Source organism: Scophthalmus maximus, chromosome 13, assembly GCF_022379125.1.
Source record: "Scophthalmus maximus strain ysfricsl-2021 chromosome 13, ASM2237912v1, whole genome shotgun sequence".
Classification (NCBI taxonomy): Eukaryota; Metazoa; Chordata; class Actinopteri; order Pleuronectiformes; family Scophthalmidae; genus Scophthalmus; species Scophthalmus maximus.
The window spans coordinates 7,990,838-8,015,443 of NC_061527.1; the positions used below are offsets into that span (position 1 = coordinate 7,990,838).

The 24,606-nt window shown below is 42.0% G+C and overlaps 2 protein-coding genes across 7 annotated transcripts in view; one reads left to right on the forward strand and one right to left on the reverse strand.

Annotated features, from left to right (window-relative positions):
- Positions 1-16,472, forward strand: part of rabgap1l (RAB GTPase activating protein 1-like) — a 95,811-nt gene extending 79,339 nt beyond the window's left edge. For 5 of the 6 annotated variants that reach the window (XM_035648872.2, XM_035648871.2, XM_035648873.2 and 2 more), the window contains 7 exons: positions 6,278-6,370; positions 9,763-9,873; positions 10,302-10,406; positions 11,266-11,349; positions 11,889-11,960; positions 12,793-12,993; positions 13,525-16,472. In XM_035648872.2, the coding sequence (XP_035504765.2) occupies positions 6,278-6,370; positions 9,763-9,873; positions 10,302-10,406; positions 11,266-11,349; positions 11,889-11,960; positions 12,793-12,993; positions 13,525-13,680 (822 nt within the window). In that variant the 3' untranslated portion in view covers positions 13,681-16,472. Of the gene's footprint in view, positions 1-733; positions 1,002-6,277; positions 6,371-9,762; positions 9,874-10,301; positions 10,407-11,265; positions 11,350-11,888; positions 11,961-12,792; positions 12,994-13,524 lie in introns of those variants that run through there. The other variant, XM_035648876.2, reaches the window with a different exon arrangement.
- On the reverse strand, positions 16,469-21,459 carry LOC118318850 (interferon-induced protein 44-like). The gene is made up of 10 exons (XM_035648877.2): positions 21,298-21,459; positions 21,032-21,192; positions 20,383-20,431; positions 20,166-20,212; positions 19,865-19,916; positions 18,917-19,112; positions 18,514-18,666; positions 17,668-17,839; positions 17,372-17,472; positions 16,469-17,280 (listed from the first exon to the last, which is right to left on the reverse strand). The coding sequence occupies exons 1-10, from the start codon at positions 21,441-21,443 to the stop codon at positions 17,089-17,091; spliced, it is 1,269 nt and encodes a 422-aa protein (XP_035504770.1). The 5' UTR covers positions 21,444-21,459; the 3' UTR covers positions 16,469-17,088.
- Between the last annotated feature and the right edge of the window lie 3,147 nt (positions 21,460-24,606).

A 24,606-nucleotide genomic window follows, 5' to 3' on the forward strand; every position in this document is an offset into this window, starting at 1 on the left:
TATCAGAAACTAGATGAAACAGGGCTCCGTAAAGGCAGACATCTTACTCTGTTGCAGACAAATCTGGCTTTTCACTTGTTTCGTTTCTATTAGAGACAATTCTCTAACCTGATAAATGAGAAAATATGATCAAACAAAAGGGCACAAAGGAAGAGAAACACAGACAGATTAGCCCACGGTTGTTACATCTCTCTTAAGAGGGGGAAAATGTTTCCAGGGAGGTGGTTTTAACTGGGGGGAGGGTCCTTTGGGAGGCTGCTGCAGTATTCACACATCGTCTCGGACGGCCTTGAAGTGGCTTTCACTTGACTTCCTGGGTTTTACCGTTGGAACGATGTGCAACTGTCAGCGACAAGTCACTGCGGTTGATCTGACAACTTCCTTCCTATCTCACTTAACCTCAAACACACACACATACACACACACACTGCATATTGTAAACACGCCTTTATCTTTATTTTTACCAGCAGCAAAAAATAGAAACCCTAAAGAGAGAATCAAACACAGTGAGGAAGGGAGGGAGAGAGAGGCGGGGTAGTCAGTCAGTGGAAAGGGGAAAAAAGCAAACTCATCCTCCTTTGTCGCACACCTCTAGCGTTACAGAGAGGGAGAGAGAGAAAGAGAGAGACAAACAGGTGTGTTGTACTGCCATCTCGCTCCCTCCTCCTCCCCCTCCTCCTCCTCCTCTCAGTGGGCGGGGCTCAGCTCCTGAAGGACCGTTGAAAGCAGCCAGTCGCCTCCTCTCAGTCTCAGAGAGAGACAAAACCTGTCAGCTGCACGCCTCTCCGGTTCCTTCTCTACCACTTTTCTTCCTTCCTCTGTGTGATTCCTCTCCTCCTCCTCCTCCTCCTCGCTGCTGGGAACAAGCAGGAGTCAAGATGATGCAGGAGGTTTCCATCATGGTGGCGTACGACGCTCATGTGGTGGACCGGCCGAGTGAGGAGGACACCCTGGCTCGCTTGGTCGCCCACTCCAGACCTCTCAGAGCGCTCAGACCGGTGGTAGGTCTGGCGTCTTGTCACTTTTTCTTTTTTTCACATTCACAGCTCTACTTGCCCTTTTCAATTTGCACTTGTTAGATTAGAAAAACAGGAAGATTCTTTCTTTTGTTTTCTTGTTTTTGTGAAGTTATTTCCTCATCTCTATCTGTTTTCTTAAGAAAGCCCTTAAGAAACTGCATTTTCTTCCACGTAGTTAACGGTGTAGACTCGTGCCCATTGGGTTTGTGTTGGTGTGTTCCTACGGAAAGTGCGTCCGATGTTTAAGGTTTCAGCGCTTTGTCAGAAAGTACAAACACAGAGCTGGTTCATGACTGTCAGTGTTTTTCAATTACTGATATAAATTTGGAATCTGTGTGTGTGTGTGTGTGTGTGTGTGTGTGTGTGTGTGTGTGTGTGTGTGTGTGTGTGTGTGTGTGTGTGTGTGTGTGTGTGTGTGTGTGTGTGTGTGTGTGTGTGTGTGTGTGTGTGTGTGTGTGTGTGTGTGTGTGTGTGTGTGTGTGTGTGTGTGTGTGTATAAAATCTGCTCTTACATAAATAGGCAGTCCAAGAGTTTGAATATTGAAATAAGTACAAAGCCAATGCACACACACACACACATCATACCCATGGCACCACTGCCCGTGATTTCAGCTAAGAGGTTTGGGACCAATTCCATTTTCTGCTGCAGGAATTCAGGTCAGGAGTCTAAAATTGGGCCTGGTACCATTTCTTCTGTCGCCAGGCATCTTTAATCGCATCACCTGGATTACAGAGGCCCCTTTGTCCTGAAACTGACTTCAAAGATTTTCACTGAAAGTTCTGGGAGGTCAGGTTGAGGTTTGGTGATGATGCTTCAGCTGGTTTGAAACCCTGAAACTGACGGCAACCGTGCGTGTTACTGAAGTGGCCTTGAGCAAGGCACTGAGCCCTGTTCCCGCCTGCAGGTCGTATCAAAGCAGAGCAGGCTTAGCTCCGCCCCTGGAATTTCAGGAATATCAATAAATGGTGTTTGAGATGTTTTCCTCTTTTGTGAATGTTGCTGGGAATGTCTGAATATATTTGGGAGTCTGACTGCTGAGAGCACTTTATGTAATGCTGTTGACAACGTGGCGATCTGAGAATTATTACTTATTTTATAGTTTTACTGATTTCAAGTCACCTTAATTAATCAGTTGGATGATAAATCAATGATATTAATTTAAAGTCCGGCAGTCTGTCTGAAGGCAGCAAAAGTCAGGGAATTGGATAACTTTTCTGTTTGATATTAACCAACCTTTTAAAATGGGTGGGTTTTAATCAAGCAGGAGAGAAAATTAGACTGAAAAGCACATTTACATATAAATAAACTTGATATAAGCACTCTGATGCAGCTCATGGAGTTGGGGATCCTGTGATTGTAGCTGTAGTGGGTCTGTATGTTTGAATATAAGCCTCGCCTCTGTCAGGTGAGCACAGCCCAGTTTTATGTTGCAATTCATTACACAGTCCTGCTGTAGTGTTTGTGTGTTTTAGGGGTGTTGGAGCTGCATAATCAGTTCCTAGACTTCAGCTTTTCTGTCAATTATTTCTGTTTCATTCAAAGCTTCTCTCTTTTCAAATTCCTAATTTTCTACCAGCAGGACGGTGCCGACTCGGCAGACTCAGGTTTAAAGTCATGACATGTTGAAGTGTCCTTGAGCAAAACACTGAATCTCTGAAACAGCTGCTATTCTCCAGCTGACCCTGGTCTCTGAAATCTGTCCTTATCAAACAACCAGGGTCCAGTGTTGAGAAGACTTAGTCGCCAACATTAATTGAGTTTAACTAATTCAGTTAGGATTTTAACAAAAGTATAATCACATTACACTCAAAGTGGTAAACATCCCTCGGATATTGGAGGGGAAACTTTTTTTAACAGAAAACAGAAGAGAGAAGACTGGAAAGAAGTGTCATGGTAGCATAACATGGCAAAAACTAAAGAAGATTGATCCAACAAAACCCATAGACGTGTCTATTTTGTTTTTGTTTTTTTACAGAAAATTGAAATTTGCAGTGAGCGTGATCTAAATTTGACTTCCTGTGTGTAAGTTGAAAGTTGAACATCGGGGGGGGGAAATCAGTGTGTGTTTGTTAACCCGTGGAAATCTGTGACAAACCACCTCCTCACTTACTGGAAGCTTTGAAAACATGACACGACCCATGTCTTAAGTCACTGGGGAAGATTCTGTAGGAGACTACATGAAGGAATCAGTTGAATATGTGTGTGAGAGGAGATGGAAAATACCAGTAAGAAGAGGGTTTTTTGGTTTGTGTGTGTTCAACTCAAGATGGCAAATCTGGAGGTGTATGAAATCTCTGGAAACTCACGTCATTCTCTCCTTCTCTTTCCTCTCTTCTCTACATGTATATTCTCTTCATTTTTTTCCTTCATATTTTGTCATGTTGCTGCCATATGCTGAGATAATCAAGAATTTGATTTTCCCTCAACTATCTTGTCTCGATCATCTGGAAATACAACGTAGAGAAACAGAATTTTTAGACAATTTTGTAAATTTATTAAAAAGGAAAACTTGAGTGTCTCCCATTTCCCTTGATGTTCCGTACAGTAAATTATATTGACTCTGTGGTCAGAAAAGGAACACACCTGTCTTTCTAAGGTTTCCCAGCTGACAATGCATATAATCAAAGATATGAGCTTCTACTACATTGCAGGTTTATAGCGCTGGTATAGCTTATGTTACACCACTGTCTTTGGTACAGAAGGTTGGGGTTCAATTCCCGGTCAGGACATGGCCCTAAGGCAAGGCCCTTAATGCAGCCTGCCTACCTCTGATATGAGTTAAAAATCAATGATTGTAATGACGCCTTGGACAAAAGCGTCAGCAAAATGAATGGAATGTTACTATCACTCCCATTTCAGAAAAGGGATTTAGGGCACCATAATTGGGTTATTTGTTTTTAGAGGCCTTTTGTCCTCCAGGACAAGAACAAGAATCGGGAGAAAATACTAAAATCATCAACTTTCCGGAGATAAGAAGTCCCACTTTCTTTAGACCGAGTGAAACGTTCATTTACAGGAGCACAGTGGGTCACTTTCTAAATCTATATCTGCAGGTTAAAACTTCATATTGATTCAAACTTTCTACATAAACGAGTGCATCCAGAACACCTCGCTGCACCGTGACTGTGAGAATGGTCTCGTATATCGGAAATCAAACTCCCATCTCCGGCAGTGTTGATTCCTACAGGATCTTCAATTCTTCGTCGTTGTTTTGTTACAATGCAACCATTAATAACCAGCGTGCAGGGACCAAGCTGCTCTTTCTTCCCACGCAGATAACAACAGAATAGGTCTGAGTTCTGTTATCTCCTGTGGAGTTGTGTGTCTTCAAGAGCGACGTTCATTCAGCTAAGCGGTGTTTGGGGTCATGAAGATGGAAAGGTCGACCCGCAGGTCAGTGAGGGGGACAGGTAATGACGGGCTACGTAGGCACCTTGAACAAGTAGATGGTTCAGTTTCACTTATCTGATTGTTTTGTTTATCAAGGAAGTATACTGCACAATGCTCTGTTTTCCACCTCGTGAGGTGGAGCATTTTAGTTACTCATTCACAAGGTGATGTTGTGATATCATTTTATTTCTATTTTTGTGTATAGTCAAACTCTTGTGAAATGTACGTTCTGAGCTTTGCATCTTCTTAAAGGTTCCCAGTCATCTTTCTTGACATTGTTATGTTGTCCCTGGACCTTCAAGGTCGTTTTTACACCCACGACATAGTTCGTCGTATGATTTGGAGGACTCATTGGCTTGGCAGAGGTAAAAATATTAATCCAAAAAATTAGTTGTGGAGCTTTAAATGATTTATATAGTGTTTGTTCTACACTGGATAAGTGTCATTTATCATTGTTGTGTCAAATCTGTTGGCACCAGGGTGCTGTAGAGTCCGGAAGTATGAGTTTAATTTAAAGAAGCAGAAAGGAAGAGCATTTATTGATTTCAGAGAAAAGAAAATCCATTTGTTATTGCAGCAACATCCGAGGTACAGAAGACCAAAGGACTATGCTACGATTAATCTTTAAGTAATAATGTCCGACATGCCCTATCAGATAAATGTACAGTGTGTTCTTCCGATTGCTTTAAAACAGGCAGTGATCCGCCCTGGACCCAGCTGCTCTGAACACTCACTGTGTTGTAGAACAACCACACAAGAAGTGATGTGTTGTTTTGTTTGTAGTTAACAGAAGGAGTAAAGGACAAGGATAAGCACACACGCACACACACACTCACACACTCACACACTACAGTCTCAAAGGAGGGGTCATGTGACTGAGGCTGACCTGTAATCCCCAGCCCTAACGGTGGGCACTATGGCAACACTGTTTCCACACAGGGGAGATAACATTACCTCCCACCTGAAGCAGAAGCACACACACACACACACACACACACACACACACACACACGCACACAAACAAACACAAAAACAGATACAGATCAATATCAGTCAGTCATCTATGTAGAAAAACACCTTGCTAATATTTCAGGTGTTTCTTCTCTCCATGATTTGGATTGAGAGAGTATTTTATAGGTTAAGGGAGTTACTGTACATGACCATACAGAAACTATTACAGCATACAGAAAAATATAATAACACTAAACTAACTGCACAGTTCAAGTTAACTTTATCTCCAAGATGGAAAAAAATAAATAAAATGGATGAAAAATTTGACTTCATACTGAAAGACAGTAAGTGGGAGCATCATGGCAGTCTTGAGTTATCCAGTGTGTGTGTGTGGCTTCTTATTGTTTATGGAATGAAATGAATTAATTGGTAGCAGCACAGTGTGACACTAGTCCACACGTCATCCCATTTTTCTTCGACTTTCAGTGACATTTCGTCCATGTTACTCGCAGCGTGTACTGACAGCTTCTGAAGAGTTTGAGATTCTTTTAATGTCAGAGATCTTAAAAATGAAACTTACCTACTTTCTTCTAGCTGCTGCTGACCTTTTACTCCTCTGGTAAAAATGTGAATTTGTATGTGTCCCAGGTGAGAAGGCTGAAAAATAACAGTGAGAGGGAGCAGCTGAGAACCAGCAACCATCTGATCTGCTGGTTGTCACTAAGAAAGTTATCGCTTTGAAAGAGAAGCCGCAGTGAGCACTATGGAGCTTCATTGAATTCTCTTAAAAAAATCACTTGCGTAAAACACACATTCTCCTCTTACTTCCAAATGGCAATGGTGGGCGGACATTTTTTATCAGGCAGGGTACGTGAAGTAAAATGATCATGTCAACATTTTTCCTGTTGTTTTCCAGGTTCCAACCAAAAAGCTGAAGAAGTTTGAGAAGGAGTATCAGACGCTGAGAGAGAGCCAGCTGCAACAGGAGGACCCCATCGACCGATACCAGGTAGAACACACACACACACACACACACACACACACACACACACACACACACACACACACACACACACACACACACACACACACACACACACACACACACAAATGGTGATATAACATATCTTACTGTTTCTTTCCTTAGTTACATGTTGTCCTGGCTGCCGCTCCCTTTCTTTGTTGCACACAACACAAGCAAGTACTTTGTCACCTATAGCTTTTTTCTGAGTAACTTCTCAGATCGTGTTCAGTCTTAGACTGAGTTTTTGTGATCAACACTCGAGCTTCTTTGAAGTTGCAACATCCGTTAAAATCAACCATGTTTCTAAGATTAGAAATCTCGTGTGAGCACAAGTCAGTTTGTCAAACTGTACCTTTGTTGATATGTGTGACACTGTTCTGGCTTGAAATGTGGCATCTCACTACGGCACTGACTTTTTTTTTGTTATTGACCCAAAACACCTTTGAAATTTATTTTTGGGCAAAGCTGCCGGCTTGTTGTCAGAGACGTTTAGCTGCAGGGACTTTATCTTGTCTGATTCCTGTGAAGATGAAAAACATCGGGTGTGATACAGATATTTAAATATTCATACAGACTCAAACTGTCAGCACACAGCACCTTTTTTTTTGTTTCTTGGTTTGAATCTGTCATTCTTCTTTTTCCAAAATCCTCTCTGGGCATTAGTTTATTTCTTTCATCTGCAGAATGAATATATAAAATCAAAGGAATCTCTCATAAACACACTCACTGTTCATGTACAGTAGTATGAGGAAAGCAGGCATCTTTTATAAATAGCAAGCAGATTCTTAGTAAGACATTTTGTACTATTCTTTAACTCTTAAGTTTTGAACTGAACATCAAGTTCCTAAATCATGTAGTTAAAGCCCAGGTCATTCTTCATGAAGAAAGACAAGAAAACACACACTTACTGTGTTATACAGATATTTATGAGTATTGGGGTCACTTAAAGAGGACCTTTCAAGAATTAAGGCGCAATTGTACAGGGGAAATGTAATAATTTTGATGACGAGTTATACTTGAAAAGATACTGTACTTAAAGGAGACATATTATGCGTTTTCAGTTTTTCCCTGTCCTCTAGAGTGTTATGTAGATTTTTTGTGTATGTAGAAGTTAAAAAGCCGCGGCAGAAGGAGTCGTCGTCGTCGTCTCCCCCCCCGAGAGGAAAAACTGCTCCGGAAGCTCCTGAAACCTCTCGTCAGGAGTCCGGCCTTAGTTCCATAAGATGGTGACATCACCTTTCAGCTAAGCACACGAGTCACCTTGTCCATAAAACTTTAATGTCAAGAAAAAGCTTAATTAATTCGAGAATTAGTAGCGTTAAAATGGAAAAGTATAAAACAAATAGTTGCACTGAACTATCAAGTGAAATGATAAAACAAAGCCAAGAAAACTTGGCTGAAAAAGCAGCCCATTGTTTTCCCCCTCTAAGGCTTTAGTGACATGTTGGTGTTATGGAGCGTTATGAGCTGCTGCTTCTGGAGAGAAGGAAGGAAGACTTTTACTGTAGATAAGATGTTGGACTGGAGCCACCTCCTCTGTAGCCAGTGGAAAAACTTTGTAACAGAACAAGGGGACAAAGATATGCTGCTGCCGGGAAGTGAACACAGGATTGAATTGTACACGAAGGAGTTACCTCTTGGGTTTTAGTAACTTTATTCTTACTGTACTTCAACAATTCACGATCTTACATGTGGTTTTATTTTTTCCAGGTTTAGGTATGTACTTCATGTGTTGCATTGTTTGGGCGGGGGTATGTTCGTGCGTGTCTTGTTTGCTTTAGATGTGTAAAATCCATGTGGCTTTTTGGGGCAGTTGTGCTTGTAGTTGTGTTTATATTCATACAAGATATAAAAAAAAAGGAAACGAGTGAGTGAGAGGGAGAGAGAGTGAAGTGTCAGATAGAGAAGGGAAACTCCTGCCAGGATCATGTGGTTTATTCGGTGCTGCTGGAGGCTCAATGTGAGGATGTTGTGACTCTGGACGGCAGCACGGTAAGCCGCCTCTGCTCCTACTAAGATTTCATTTTTGCACACTTTTTTACTTTTTTACATATTTTTTTAATGTTGTTGACTTTAATCATAGTTGTTTGACTGTTTTGATTTTTTCCGAGGGACCCGATTAGGCCGTGTTGACTGAAAGCAGCTCTGCTGACAAGGTGTTTATTGATAGATAGATTTTGTGTGTAAATTCTTCGATGTTCAATTCTAAAGCATGATCCATGCAACCGCTGCAACAGAGGAGACCTTTCCCTCCCTGCTAAGTGAGACAACGTGGGTCTTTCCTCTGTGTGTCCAAATGAAATTCACCACCCCACTGCAAACAGGAAGTGATTAATTGAATCTTACGAGCGGCACGAGTGCTCCTGCCAGGCAAGAGGTTATTTTTCCTTTATCCTGCTGGTATCCGTTTGTATGATGCATGATAAAATGCATCAGAGGGAGAAAGAGCCTGTGTCTGTTTGGTTTGCTGACACCTCACAGGTTCTGTTGGCTGATAGTTTTGTGATGTTTTAATTTTTTTTACAATTGTTTAGATGTGAAACTAAAAGGAGAGAAGAGAGCTCCTCTTTTTACAGAGGCGAGAAGTCTGAGTACACCACGTAACCGAACGTGTACATAGGTGCACGTATTTTTTACTTATATTTGTATTTGTATAATTTACGTTCAGACCAGTTATACTTATTTAAACTATTTGTTACATGAATATGTTTGTGTGGGTGTGGTGAATTAGGGTGAGCAGAGCTCATCTTTTTAAAAGGGACAGGACATCACAGTCAGGTGACTCCTCGCAACAGCGACAACTGCCTCGTCGCACTGAGGTCACCACCATCATGTGAGACTGTTTACAGGCAGAGCAACAGTCATGGGACCTCTCTAATGGTCCACAATTGTGTGGGTGTGTGTGTGTGTGTGTGGGCGGAGGGGGCAGTGGGAGACTTCTACCTCATCAGTAGATTCAGGAAAACTTGTTAACTATTCATTTTATGTCACAATAACTTTCTTAGACACCTAATTACAATTACATTGCTGAATAAACTAAACTAAACCCAGAATGTATATATCTCCAAGTGAACATTTTGAAATATATACATCGTGAAGAAGACTGCTTAAGCCTGTTGGTTATTGTAAATGATACACAAACATTAAATTCTGTGAGATTTATCCAAGAGAAAACACTTCTCCGAACAGATTCCTGGTGTTATCATTTGGAAGCTGGTGCTCTGAAGAACATCTCACATTTTGATTGACATTGCAGACACTAATAGCTTGTCTCTCTCTCTGTGTGTGTGTGTGTGTGTGTGTGTGTGTGTGTGTGTGCGTGTGCGCGTTTGTGTGTGCGTGTGCGCGTTTGTGTGTGTGTGCGCGTGTGCGCATAGAGGGAGAACCGTCGACTTCAGGAGGCCAGTATGCGACTAGAACAAGAGAATGATGACCTGGCCCATGAACTGGTCACCAGTAAGATCGCCCTTCGGAACGACCTGGACCAGGTAACGCAGCATCTGAAGAGGACGTTTTTAAACCTACAACTGTCAAAATAAAAGAGGATGTACAGTAATACTTGTTTAGTAAGTTTGTGTAATGCTCTCTGAAATGTGCTGCAACTCCCGACTTCTGTGACAAGAGTCATTTCAGAACCTGAGATGATAGAACAGAAACAGCATAAAGCATTTCACTGAACAATCCACTGCACCGCTGGATAACTGCGGCTGCACAAGACAATTCTCAGTTTTTATGTGTAAATAGTATTTGAACGTGAGGCTCCTGTGAGTGAAATCTGCATTAATCTGTGATTGCTGTTCTTGTTGCTTCAATTAGGTCTGCATTTGGTGTTGTGTGACAATTTTACTGTGCTACTGTTGCAGATTTGGTATTGAATGAAGGGCCGTTGTGCTGTTGTGTTTGTACCTGAATTCAGGCCGAAGACAAAGCCGACGTTTTGAACAAAGAGCTGCTGAGCACCAAGCAACGTCTAGTGGAGACGGAGGAGGAGAAGAGACGACAGGAGGAGGAGACGGCTCAGGTAACATGTGCCCCTCAATGATCAGTTGGTCTAAAGGTCTCCGTCAAAGCTTTGGTATAATACTCTACTTTTATTAACATATGTAATTAAGAAAAACAGAACTTTGACTGAATTTTCGTGAGGCAACACAGCGCATCTTTTTTTTTTGAATATGTTTGAATGGCTTTACTGTTTGATCATATTTACTTAAAAAGACATTTAAATTTACATTGAATTTAATAAGCTTGAACAAAGAAAATCTAACAGTATCATAAGTGGCTTATAATCACAAGTTATATTGTCACAACAGAACCAGTCCAGTTTGCTGTGTAGTTGCAGCAGAGATTCGATGGAGCTGTCCACGATCCCCATATATCACCACTGTACATGATACTGAGAGCTGTGTAATTGGTATTGATCATCAGCTCAATTAAACTCTAAACAACAAATTATGGCCACTACTATTTAATTTTTATCACAGGTAACCTCAATAAATGCATCTTTAAAACATATATTTTCCCCGACAGCACAACCCGACTTTGCAGAAGAATAAATTAAACTATTGTGGCCTTGGCTGTACATTTACTGCAGTTGTTGGAGATATAGTCAGTGAGTTACTATTGATCCCCAAAGTGGCCGTTACATGTAGAGTTATTGTTTATTGACCCTCAGAGAAAGACAAATATGAAGTATAGTGTTCAGTTTTATAAAATTAGAATAATAATTTAGATTAGATGTGAACATTCTTAGTTCTTACCAGAATTCTATCAACCTGACATTTTCATATCTATAAACATCATGCCATCGTGTCGTGTCCCGCCAGCTCGTCGTCCTCACGTACTATTTTTTGCTTCTTGTCGTGTTGTTCTGCCGCTCGCAGCTGAAGGAAGTGTTCAGGAGGGAGCTGGAGATCGCAGAGCTGGAGATCAAGAAAACCACAGCGATCATAGCTGAATACAAACAGGTTTGATATTTCATATTTTCATAACCCATTTCCATCTGCTCTATGTAAAATCGAAAGAAATAACATTACCTCTCTTTTGTATATTTACTTATCTCATACTGTAGTGTAGTTTAGTTTTTTATTGTGAGCACGGCAACTTAAAAAAAAATTCTTGAAGTAAAGGTTAGTAATTGTAACTTTTTGATGTATCAGTATTATTCTGACTATTCATATCCAACTAGTTCTCATCAGTATCCACCACATGTATTAATGTTTGAAATGTATTTTCTATGACTTATGCAACATCCTTCCCTGCAGCTTAAAGTAACAGTATTATATGTATACTGTAGAAAGATTAACATGCTAATGAAGACCGAACTACAGACCGTGTTAAGCCCAAAGAACACAGATTGCGCGTATTGAATGTGAGGATTATTGGAAAAGATCTCACTGCTCAGATGATTTTCTTGGACAAACACTGGTTAAATAAATCCTCAGTGTATCTCTTGATTTGTAGGTCAAACTCTTATATATAACCCGACCTTCTCTGTGTGTTTCAGATCTGCTCCCAGCTGAGTACCAGACTCGAAAAACAGCAGGCAGCAACGAAAGAAGAGCTGGACATAGTCAGGGTGAGGTGACGCTGATGATACACGGGCACCTTAAGAAAGCAGCAGATGCAGGTTTTGAGACATCAAAGCTCTTAACTAAAGCCACAATGTGTTGCATCACAGAATGAAGATGTTGTGTGTCTGAGTTTATATTAGACAGTCAGACAAGCCCGAATCGGTAACATCATCACACCCATAAAGAACTTGATTGCGCAAATAATCCTACAGGGGCATGTTTAGCCCTTGTCAAACACGCGCTCTGCCGTTGCTTTATGGGTGTGGTGGATGAAGATCGGGAAATTATGATTCCCCTCTTAAAATGATGTGTTGAGACAGCACATCACATCGAAACAGGATGTTGTTAAGGGACACAACACAGGAAGGGACCACTCGGGGAGAGACACTGTATGTAAGATGTCCAATTATGTCACATTGATGACTGGTTTACCGCATGACCACAGCAGCCATGCGCACATATCTTAAAGATTTCCAGTCATTATGTTGCTATAATAAACTAGACTGGAGACAGAGAGGCTAAAAGCTAAAGAAAAACAAAACAAATGTTTACTGAAATATAACCACTTCAGTTTGCCGATTGACTCCTATTGCATGTTAGATATTACGCATAATGAAATTAGTGAACTGGAAAAAATGTAACTTGCATACATACATACATACATATTGACGCAAAATCTGTTCCCTGTTTTGACCCTTAAGGTCTTCATCAGGTTACATCTGCTCCCAAAAAGATGAAAAAAACAACCCAGAACATTATTTTCATGCCGTTAGCAGCACATGGGCATGTGTACAATATGTTTACCTACCAATCGTTGCTATCTCTGTGTCCGTGCAGAGTAAAGTAATGGGCTGTGAGCACTGCAGGGATCTGTTCAGCACCCTGGGGACCCTTCAGGCGCCATCGCCCGGCGGAGATAGGACATCCACCGAGCCGCAGGACGAGGAGAAAGACCAGCTGAACGAGCAGCTGAGGCAGCTGGAGCTGGAGCTGGCCCAGACCAAGCTGCAACTGGTGGAGGCCAAATGCCGCATACAGGTCGGGGAGGGACAGTGTTATCAATAACATCAGTATTAGTCATATCATTTATAAATATAGCTTCTGCAGAGTCACATCAGTAAGAAATAACTGTAGATAATTTCAACAACAACTCAGACAATCTCCTGCGGCAAACTGTTTTCCAGTTCATGTCTGAAAACAGCTTCAGACTCCTGCAATCTTTTTTTAATCTGATAAAAATGAACAGCTATTATAAATGTAAACACACAGAAGAAAAAAGTGTATCCTTTAATGTGACTCTTTTAAAGATAAACACTGAGAAGAAAATCCATCTAGTCCAATGAAAAGACTGTCGTCCATTTGAATTGTCAGTTGTTGTCAAGTGCTCATGTGTTGGAGATATGATAAGTAACTACGTGGTGTTAAAATAATCAGCCACTTGACACAGCGGCAGTGTGTTGGTTAGAGGAACTTAAAAAAGAGAGAATGTGACCACAGTTGATCCAGAGTGCTGTCCTCCTCCGTGCTCCTCCTGCTGACTCCTCTCTGCTCCTCTTTGTCGCTGTGCAGGAGCTCGAGCACCAGCGGGGAGTCCTGATGAACGAGATCCAGGCGGCCAAGAACTCTTGGTTCAGCAAGACTCTGGGCTCCCTGAAGAGCTCTTCGTCCTCGTCCGCCAGCTACTCTTCCCAGACTCCGTCCTCTCCAAAGGAAGGTCCTGCCTAGTTAACCCCCCCTCCTCCTCTCCTCCTCTCCTCCTTCCTTCTATACAATCCCCCTGCAGGGGATGCACACTCGAGCTGATGAACACGAGTTGAAGAAACAAGCAGCAGCGAAATGCAGTATTCCTTTTCCCACTGGTGGCGAGGTGGAGCTCACCAGCTTCTTTGACTGGTAATATCTGATAAAGATGAGGGAAGAATCAGACGGCGGGCAGGACCAGTACTCCTGTCTTTCTCTTAAAGAAACCATTTAAGTGAACAACAAAAAAAACTTCTCTGCTTCATAGGAGATGGTGAGCATGGGTCGCCAGTGAGGCTTGAAATTCCTTCAAAGGTTCAAGGGTCATTGCTGATGTTTTGTTATGAAAAAACTGAATTAATCCAAACAATGGCCCTAACGTAGATCAGTGATGTAGCTCCACCTCATGGACAGACATTGCTACTGAAGAGTTGTAGTCGTTTTCACTGAGAGAGATTATGTTTTTAAGTTAAACCTAAAGTCTGGACAATTTTCTATGATAGTGATTCAATTACATCACATAGATTATTACAAGTTAACCGCATAAAAATCTATATGAAGCCACAGAAATGTGAAAAAGGAATACTGCATCCAAGGTCTTAAACAAGAACAACATGAAAGTTGTATTTCTTTATAGTAATATAACGTTTAAAAAAACAATGTTGTCATATAAATATGTATAAGTAACTATAGATTTTTTTTAATAATCTTGTACAGTTCTTTAAGAGAAGAAAAAGAAAAGCATAAGGAAAAGTTCTTTGTTAAATTTTGTTTTCTACTGTTTGGAAGTTGAATGATCTCTCGATGTCTAAGCACAGTGTGTGTGATCGATCTGGTCGGGTCCAAACGCTGAAGAGCCAAAGTGACGACGTGCAGTGATTTCATTTCTCCCTGCTACTCTTCCAGTCACAGTATGAACTCATTTGAGGTTGTTCATCTATTCTTAAATTCCTTAGAAGTTCAGTCTCATTCCTGTATTCGCAATTTTATTTTTTTATTTTTTTATATAATCTTTTTTTAAATTTTTTTAGTTGGGTCAGCTGAAATGCCAACAGAAATGGGCAATCTGCTTCCTTCATCTGTTCTGTCCCTTTTCTACTTTTAAAGGTCAGTTTGAATTATCTTACGAGCTGCAGACTGACCTTGGTTCTATATTTTAAATTTTTTTTTTCATCTGTCCTTGTGAATCTCGTTTTAAGTTGCACTAACAGCCGTCATAGCTGCGTTTGTCATTCTCTTGCTCTTTCCTTACATGGTGGACATGCAAACACTGATTTGATCCATCTTAAAAGTCTAATCTGCTTCATACATGTATCCCAATTCACTGTCGATAAGAGTCAATGCACTGAATTTGGTGGTTTTATCTTAATGATACAGTGTAGTCTCTGAATCCCTAAATACATATCTAGGGTAACATTAATGAACAAACTTTTACACTGCTGTACCTTTACCCCCCGTTGTACCTTTCCCCTCTGTCACATATTGTTTTATTGGACTGCTTTGTCTTTAGCAAGGGAAGTCAGATAAACAGCAGATGGTGCCTCATTTAAGATAACTGAAAAGATCAACCGGAATACACCTGCTTTCTTTGATTTTTTAAAAGAAATCAGTTCATACTTGTGACATTTTTTAGATGATAATATCTAACGACACAAGGAGGATTTTTTTGTTTGTGCGCCAAGTTGAGAAACACAGCAGTAAACCAAAAAGTCTGGGCCTTTTTTTTTTGGGTACAACATTCATGGACGTTAGCGCCGTTTTAACAGGCTTGTGGCGTCAGTGTCAGTGTCAACAGTCCTGATTTATTCTCCACTCTTCTTGTCACTGAAATCAGCCTTTGGACTCAAACTAAGTCAATGTGTGCATGTCTGTGTGTGTGTGTGTGTGTGTGTGTGTGTGTGTGTGTGTGTGTGTGTGTGTGTGTGTGTTTCTGGTATGTAACTCGAGTGGCTGAAGTTGAAATGGTTTCTTCTTCACCTGGCTGCCTTTTCTGTTGACAACTGAAGCCGTTGGCTGATGAGAGGAGAAGCATCCGACCGTTTGAAACGTCGGGGAGCGTCAGCTGTGCCATGAGATTCTCACTACTGCTCCGTCCCCAGCCGATCCCTCTCTGTGCTCCTGATTGAGTGAACCAGCTTCATGAATCCACCGTTTCACCTGCCCACAGGAAATATCTGCTGAATATAATTTTTCGGACACGCACATTTCCACTAGTAGCTTGCTTCCCAGTACAACCACCTTCCTCCTGCTGGTGGCCACTGAGCAACTCCAGCGGGAGACGTGCACAAGTTTCGTGGAGAGCAGGAAAAAGGAAGATGACTGGTGTAATCTCATTGAATTCCAGGTGTGTTGTGCATTTCCAGGACATTCCCTCATTCCCCCCTGTGACGGTCTCAGTGTCGTGTAAACTTTGGCCAAGTTGGAGGGAGCTCCCCCGTGTTTAATGTGCACTAACTCAACACTGATATTTTAAAACACTATCTCAAGATGTGTTTGTTTGTCTAAAAAGTTACCCTGAGCACAGAGCATAATTATTTTTTAACTGTTTATTGTTGTTGCTGAGAGGACAGATGCCAATTTATAATTCACTTCTAATCCCCAGTTATTGCTACGACCAGCGGGTGCAGTCGGATTAGAGGTGTAAATGTGTGTGCGGAGGTCACAGGTCGCTGCTGTTGCATGAGGAGCGACTGCTCCTCAACTGGTGCGATTCCCAACACCGTTTGCTGTACATTAACTGTCTGACCTGCGTTAATAAATTTCTTTTTTTCAGTTCATTTGTGCACTTTGAGATTTTATTGAACAGCAGAACACTGAATTGAATAACACCGTGTTGCAATAAAAACAAATTTAAAAGGGAATTTAGATTCAAACTAAATGCACATGGCATGCAATAGAACGATACATGAAATTACTTAAATTTCATTATTTCAGATTGATGTTACAAAAAGAAGCATTGAGAGAAATTAAAGACTGAATAAAAGTAATAAAATAAAAAATATATAAATTTAAAAAAAAAAAGAAATAATAGTAAGTAAAAAGTAAAAATAGTGCTGTGTAGAAAATGTGTAATTATTATTGAAATGCTGTGGCAGACAGGAAATTTCTGTAAGAATGAATATCAAATACAAAAAAAGCAAGTTTTCCTAAACCATGTATACATGACCCAGTGCTCTTCTAAAAGAAAAAGAAAACATTTTATCAATAAAATATTACAAACTCCTGATTGCATTCTGAATTATAGTTTTGTCTGTTTGTATTCTGTAAAAAAAACAACTTAATGAGACAGTAATGATTAATAAGCTCTTTTAAATCCCCAATCTGCAGCATTTTTATGTTTTGAAGGTAAATTGATAGTATTGAAGTATTATTTGAAGCTGAGCAGAGAATGTTTTATTGTAACTTTGACTCTGTATCTTTCGGTGTACTGTCCTGGAAGTACAGATCGGCATACTGCAGGATGTGGTCGACAGCGCTGAGAAGAAGAACATCGGTGTTCACGTCCACGTCCAGCTCCGAGGAGTAGTTCTTCACAGGGACGATGTAGGAGGTGGACATACCCAACAGAGCTGCAGCTTTACCCATCTTCAAACACAAACCATAATGTTTATAATGACCATGACTTTTTATAGTACCTTAACATCTGTCCAACTCCATTTGGTTTATTTCTACCCACCGTGACTTGAATTCTGGCGCTTTTGTAAACCTGGGTGACATCTTTGGCTGTTTCTGGACAAATTGTGTCCACGTGGGTCAGCAGAGCCACTTGGTGAACGCCTGACAAGACACATGAAGGTTTCTTTGTTTCATTTCAACAGTTCGCACCACAGCAAAAAATCCAACACAGATGTCAGAGAAATATAAAGGCAGTACAGTCAGGAGACACTGCAAGAATGGGTAGCTAAAGGCCAATTTAATGTCACTGTCTTAAAAATGTTGCGGTATTTGACGGCGTGTTTGTCTTCTGCTCACCCAGGTCGCTGATGTGCTCTCGGAGCTGTTGGAGGGCGGAGCTCAAGCCTTTGGGGTAGGTCCCGATTTTAGAGGCGTCCACCACAAAGGCCACACAGTGGATCTTGTCGTTACGGCTTGGCCACTTCACGTAGCCGCTAGTCTCTGATGTCACTGGCTGATCTGGGCGGAACTGGGGGTGTAACAGCACATGTTGTTTGAGCCGAGACTATGCAATAGGAAGATGAGCAGAGACAACCAGGCCAAGATCACAATAGAAAATAAAAGCATCGGAGAGGTGTATGTACTATATATAAACTATATACTGTATATGCATATATATACACTATATTTGTCCCACCACAGATTCATAATGATACTATTTTTTTATTTTATTTTACAAATCATTAGAGGTCTCTAACTTAGTTTTTAGTGCCGTTGCTTCATTGCAGAGCTGTGTGCAGTGCTCTTTGCCCCGCTGTAGCTCTTTCACTCTCGTTCTCGCTCTCACACGAACACACCAGTAGAAATCCCGTCAGCGTCAGTGGCCCATCAAAACATCCGTGGAGCTTTTACCGTTGTCAGCAGGCATGCAGAATTCAGCATAGACTTGATAGATAACCCTCTCGCTGTGCGTGTTCATGCAACAAGCGTACGGTTCTCAGCAGCAGGCAGACCTCGGCTGAGGCCACCGCTTCAACCATAAGCTCCAAAGGTTAATCATTTGGAGACGACCTCTCAATTAGCATTCTCACAGAGTGTGGTGAAACCCTGTGCATACTTTGGTGAGTAATTTTGTCCGCACACAAGGGCACACAGGGGTGAAAACAATACCCAGGGTAGAATAACCTTGTAACCATGCTGTACCTTGTGTCCCTCTGGTACATGGCCTTTAATGACAGACAGGATGTCGTGGAGGGTCAGTCCGGTCATCTCCCCATCCCCCAGGCCCATTGTATCACACAGCACCAGTCTGGTGGGATCTTCTCCCTTCTGACCACAGATGTTGAAGGACTGCAGCTGATGCAAACAAAGAGAAAGATCATGAGATGGACGGCTCTGAAAGCACAGGCAGTTTGCACCAACACTGTGTTCCTCACCAACAAACTTGGTGGGAAAGAGAAAGCAAGTGTGGGCATTCCTCCTTTGTTGGCCGAGTTGCTCATATAATTAAGATTTCCAGAATCAGCGTCTGGCTTTAAGGCCACACTCTTTTCAGTGTCACATCATTTCTCTCAGTTAATGTACATGCTGCTGCAGCAGCTTGTACCTTTTTGGTGAAGCTGGTTGAGGAGGAGCCGACCGTGGCCCGGTTGGTCACTCTCCCGCTAAACACAGACTGGACTGAACTGATGAAGCTGGATTTTCCAGAACCGACGGGGCCGAGGAGGAGAACCCTGGCGCGAGTCACCTCCTCACAGCTTGGTGTGTAGGAGCTGACAGTGTTCATCAGGCTGGTCTTCTGCCTACAGGTTGGAATTTAAGATGCTCACTTAAAGTTGAAATCAATATATCTGTAGCCAACCAAAGAAAATCTGGCTAATATCATACTTGCCCCCTACACCAATCAATTGGTCATATGAATAAACATAAAAAGCTAATACTTGCAGCATATTAAATCACTTTATTCTGACACCTACACATTTTTCACAGGTTGATTGATCCTGGGTGGCTATTGATGCATTGCTTTTCTCCTTATGAATGTTCAACCAGCGATGTCTGACCAATATAGGACAATCAGCCACAACATTAAAGCCACCGACCTAAATCTGTACAGGTCCCCCTCGTGCCACCAAAACACCCCCCGACTCTTCGGAGAATGGACCTTTGGGGGGGCGTCCTGTGGTGTTGGGACATTGGTCCTGTGGGTTTTTGTGGATGGATTCTTCCACTATATCCTACATGCTTCATCGGATTGGGATCTAGGGAGTTTGGAGGCCAAGTCAAAGCCTTGGGCCCTTTGTCGGGCTCTTCCAGCTGCTCCTTTCTGACCAGGTTTTGCAGCGTGGCGGCGCCTCGTCTTCCTGGGTGAAAAACTGGGGGTCCGCCTGCCGTTTGGTCTGCAACAAAGTTATACTATCCACTTCACCTGCCAGTGGATTTAATGTTGTGGCTGTTTGGTGGATATCGACCAACCAATCGACTGGTCGTATGGGAGACTAAAGCCCCACCAAATAAAACAGTTGCAAACTTGACTCAATTGAACGTCTTTACTCACCCTTCTGTCCACTGCACATCTCTCCACTGAGATTCCAACTTGGCTGAAATTGCTGAAGCGACATTAAGGGTCAACGACATTTAAGGAAATATTATGCATTTACAATGTTTCCTCTCCTCTGAAAAGACACGTATTACAATGAAGCTGCCAAATAAAAATGTGAAAGTTGGTTTTTTTTTCTGATTTGATGGATAAGTGACAAAACGCACAGTGATCTCATCCATTTCCACGAGCTACACTGGAGTTGACAAGCATAGAGAGGTTCTGCAATTCTTAGCATGGAAAGTGTTCAGTCGCTTACCTGTGAAAGTAAAAGGGTTGTCCGTCTTTTCTCCTGCCATATATGACCTAGGGGTAGCGGCATTGTTGAAATGGACAGAGAAATATAAGTCCCATTGACAAATAAGGCAAAGATAACTGATTGAAAGTTAGCAGTTTCCACTGTAGCTGACACATTTGAGCCATTACTCATAAACAGGATTGGAGCTTGTTTTATTGAACGTCACAGCTTTACTCACAAGACTGACAGATCCTTGTCTTTCTGTTCATCTTTGACCTTCTGTTTCACTGTTGAACAGAGCGTACGAGTCAGAGAGGTTGAATAGGCCGTCATAAAACAGGCATCATGCAAGTAAGGCAAATGATTCTGCAACATTAAGGAGATTCATATGGAAATGCAGTGATGCAGTGCAGCTTTTACATCTGCTTTGATTCAGCATTGAATGATTTTGAACTTTGCAGGACATTTAATGTCTACAGACACTATAGAGACTCTTCTGCTCACAGTTTTTTCTCAGGCTTTTTCCTAAAGAAATCATTGTTCAAATACCTTCTATCGTTTGATTCCCCCCTTTTTTTTTTTTTTTTTAAGAGATTAGGAAATTGCAGCCGTGACATGGTACGGGGGCTCGGGGCGGCCAACTTTGTTACAGGACGGTGTCGTGCGAAAGGTTTCATCAAGCTGAGGTGCAGCAGTTGAGCTCCCAACAATATCAGATTTGTGTTTCTTTTTTAACAAATTTGGTCAAAGGTTTTGAAGCATGTATTCACTGGAACACAGTGCTGAATCCTATTTGAGAGCTGGACTGAATGACTATGACACTAAGACCTTTCTGTGGTACTGTTTCAGTGTCTGCAGACTTGGTGTGGAACAGATCAGTAGCTTACCTTGAACTGTTGAAGTGGGTGTGGCTGGTTTGTGCGTTGACCCGAATGCAGATTTGAATAGGCTTGCAGAATCTTTGGGCTCCTCTGCTTTGGCAAGTTTGGCAAAAGTATTTGAAGTACCCAGATCCTGGGTTGCGATACCAAAACGAGGTCCGCCAAAGCTGTTAAGAAAAACAATCATGTGCATCACAGGATCACAAGATGTTACACGTTACAGGTGAGTCGATCCACTTCCATCCCTTGTAGAAGATGTAGAGCAACATTACCCGCTGTTCAGTTTCTCCATCCTGGCCTCTTGTGTGTGGACGTGGCGAACGACGGCGGCTCTGGTCTCAGTAGGAAGGGAGGCGAGGAACTCGGGCGACGGCTCTTCTGACGAAAGGAAAGTGAAAGTTAAAACCGTGGTCGCCATGGAGACCACGTGACTCGCAGCTCAGCCGTGTGCCCTCTGTGTCTTTGATCGGGTGATGACCGACGGGATCAGGACACGTGGTGGTAATCGATTAGTAAACTATAATCGACAACTCTTTTGACAATCGATTAATCGGTTCGAAGTAGTTTTTATGAGAAAAAAAAAAAGTCACGATTCTCTGATTTCAGCTTCTTGAATGTGAATATGTAACTATCTATATAGTTATAGATATTTATTGTAAATAGTGTGAATTTTATTTAATTTTATCTATTTATTTTTCATTCTATATTCTTTTTTCTAATTCTGTGTATATATGTCGACTGCTACATGCACATTAATAACACCCCAAAAATAATCCTGGTATGTTACCCGTTAACAAAACTGATTCTGATGATGATATGTTCTGGTTTCTTTGCTCCTCTGTGACAGTTAAACTGAATGTCTTTGGTGTGTGGACGAAACAGAACATCATCTTGGGAGTTCTGGGAAACACGATTGACATCTCCTCCATTTTATGGACCAAACAACTGATCGATTAATCGAGAAAAAAGAATCGCCGCAGTTATCGATTATGAAAACGATCGTCAGTCGCAGCCCTGGTCCGAGCGGCCTAGCAGATAGAGCGTTTGGCCTACACGTCATTGAAACTGATTGCACAGTGAAATGCCGCGATAGAGGAACGACACCATTTTATCGGTCCCCTATAGTTCTTGCTTTCACCGTGTTATTGTTGTGGTAGCATTAAATTCTGGGCCCTATACATAAGCAGTCTCCGTGGGGCCCCCGCGGCTACGCCCGTGGCTGTGGTCAACATGTACAGGTGTGAATTGCACGAGAAAAATATCAGATCAGCTGTCTTTACAACACTCCCCATCTGACACATTGCATGGAAACATTTGTCTGGGGCGGACCTCTGTCATTGAGCAATGCTGCTTTTGGTGTTGTAGAACAGGGATGGGTGAGCGTGGAGCGCGTGAGCGTCATGGAGCTCCTTCACAGCACACATTTAGATGTGTCATAGCAGGAGAATTAAAGGCGCAGCCATTAATTATGACTTTGATTATGGGTCAGATACTCTGAGTCACACCTGAACGCAACAAATCTTGTTAGTTTCACCTGTAATTCCTCTGCTATGAAACTAGTAAAACATGGGCATGTTTGTGGACGTTCACAGGCTGGATCACAGTTCCATGTTTTCCATTGTCTCTACTCCTCACATCCACTAGAGGGAGCTCTAGTCTATTGTTTGGATCTGCAGATGCTCACCTGCAGCCTGACAGCAGAGGTCAAACCATATCCACTCTGCAACTCTGAGGCCCCCGCGCCTGAAATCCAAAACTTCCTCCTGCAGTGGAGGAAAATACGTCCTGATACACGATCATTGTCATCACTCAGTAGCTTTTAATCATTTGAGAACGTTCCGAACTGAATATTAATCTTTAATTAGTGGTGGTGATCGCCATTCTTCAGATAGGAAACCTGCTGGTTGCACAGTTGTGTGTGTGTGCGTGTGTGCGTATGTGTGTGTGGGTGTGGGGTCATGTGTTTTTGTTCCTTTGGCTTGTTTGAGACAGGATTAGTTTTGCATCACAGAGCAGTTTTATTGAACCTGGACGCAGGTCAAATTAGGATATATTAATTAGGCTATCAATATTTGTATGAACCTTAAACTGACCTCTATTGTCGCATATCTTTTGCCATGATTTTTTTTAAAGTGTGAATACGGTTGTAGACAATATGTATAATGTATATCATATATTTTTGCAGTGGTTGTGTAGCCTTGTTTCAGATAGTCCATCCATAAGAATGTGTCATTTCAGCATATTTTATGTCGTTAAAATGTTCAAAAGAAATGACTCCGGCTTTTACTTCAATACAAAACTTCCTGGGATCTAATTGCCAAAGACCTTTATTCAATTATTGATAAGAAGCTAAAATCTTGTTAATAGTTGCACCTTAGTTAGGCTGTGGAGCTTACTCAACAAAACTTCATATCTATATATAATGTTTACAGATCTCTCAGGTCGGTCGTCCGTCGTTCAGTCTGGGTTTGTCCGGGCTGTTCTGGCGAGCAGCCTGTAACTAATCAAGCATAATAACAGCCCACAACAAGGCGCAGCTACTGCATCTTTATGACCTTGAGGTCATGCGTTGCTGTTTTTATTTTTGCTGTGTCAGCAAGAATAATGGACCTTCAGCTCTTATTTCTGGAGCAAGAAAGGCTGGGAGATGTTGATCCACCCTCTCGATAGAGACGCGAGGGTGAGGTTGGGTGAAGCCCAGAGGTTTTGTCATTAAAATGCGAGTGTAACTATCGACAGTTTGACAGCAAAACACCATGTACAGGCTGTAAACCTGTGGATGGAATGAGACTACCATGACACAGTAACTGTGCAAAACAGAACTCATGATCTAAGTGTGACGTGACCAGAAGGAAACATGTGTCATGTATCTATAAATAAAGTGTAATGTGCACTTGAAGAACAGATTCTGATGAACACTATAATTATTTATTGTAGCAAGGATTTAAGTAATAGGCCTTAGTGTTCTGGATATTGCTGTTTTGATGCCTGGTTCGTTAAAGGAATGACTCGCCAGTGGTCTTCTGGATTTATACTACGTGAGCGGACCTACTCGAATATACACACTCAGCATAAAGGTGTTTTGTGTACAAGTACGAGTATCTATCAGTATCAGTATCTCACTGCCTGCAGAGATTGTCAGTGGTGACAGTGAATATCATATATATGTATATTTCATTATTGATATGGAGAAGAAAGGCTTCGTCGATGGTTAACACCTTCGCAGCAGCTCCTCGTCATCGACTGGGGTTGTGAGTTCAGGAAGTTCACAGACGGATTCCTCTCTGACTCAGCCGCTCCAGCTGATGTCCGTCGAGCGGAGAGCTGCAGGTGGGAATGGGGGGGGGGAGTAGGGGCGTCTATACAGGGAGCAGTGCTGACAATGTGTCCGTGTGACACAGGCAACAACCAGCCCCCACCACCTCACCCCGCCCCCCCGAGCCTCTGGGTGACACGTGCAGCCGACTCCTCTCTCTCCCTTTGCTTGAACCTGCCGGGCGCCTGTTTAATCCAAAGTGCAGTGAGTGTGACAGTTGGGAAAACTAGATGATCAAGTAGAACTCATCAGAAGTGTTTGCGTC

Coding starts and splice junctions, on each gene's coding strand:
- LOC118318850 (XM_035648877.2), bottom strand. CDS start 21,443: ATGGCGACCACGGTTTTAACTTTCACTTTCCTTTCGTCAGAAGAGCCG. Junction 20,432..21,031: donor ACCCACTTCAACAGTTCAAG/GTAAGCTACTGA, acceptor TCTGTTCAACAG/TGAAACAGAAGGTCAAAGAT. Junction 19,113..19,864: donor GATGTGCAGTGGACAGAAGG/GTGAGTAAAGAC, acceptor TCCAACCTGTAG/GCAGAAGACCAGCCTGATGA.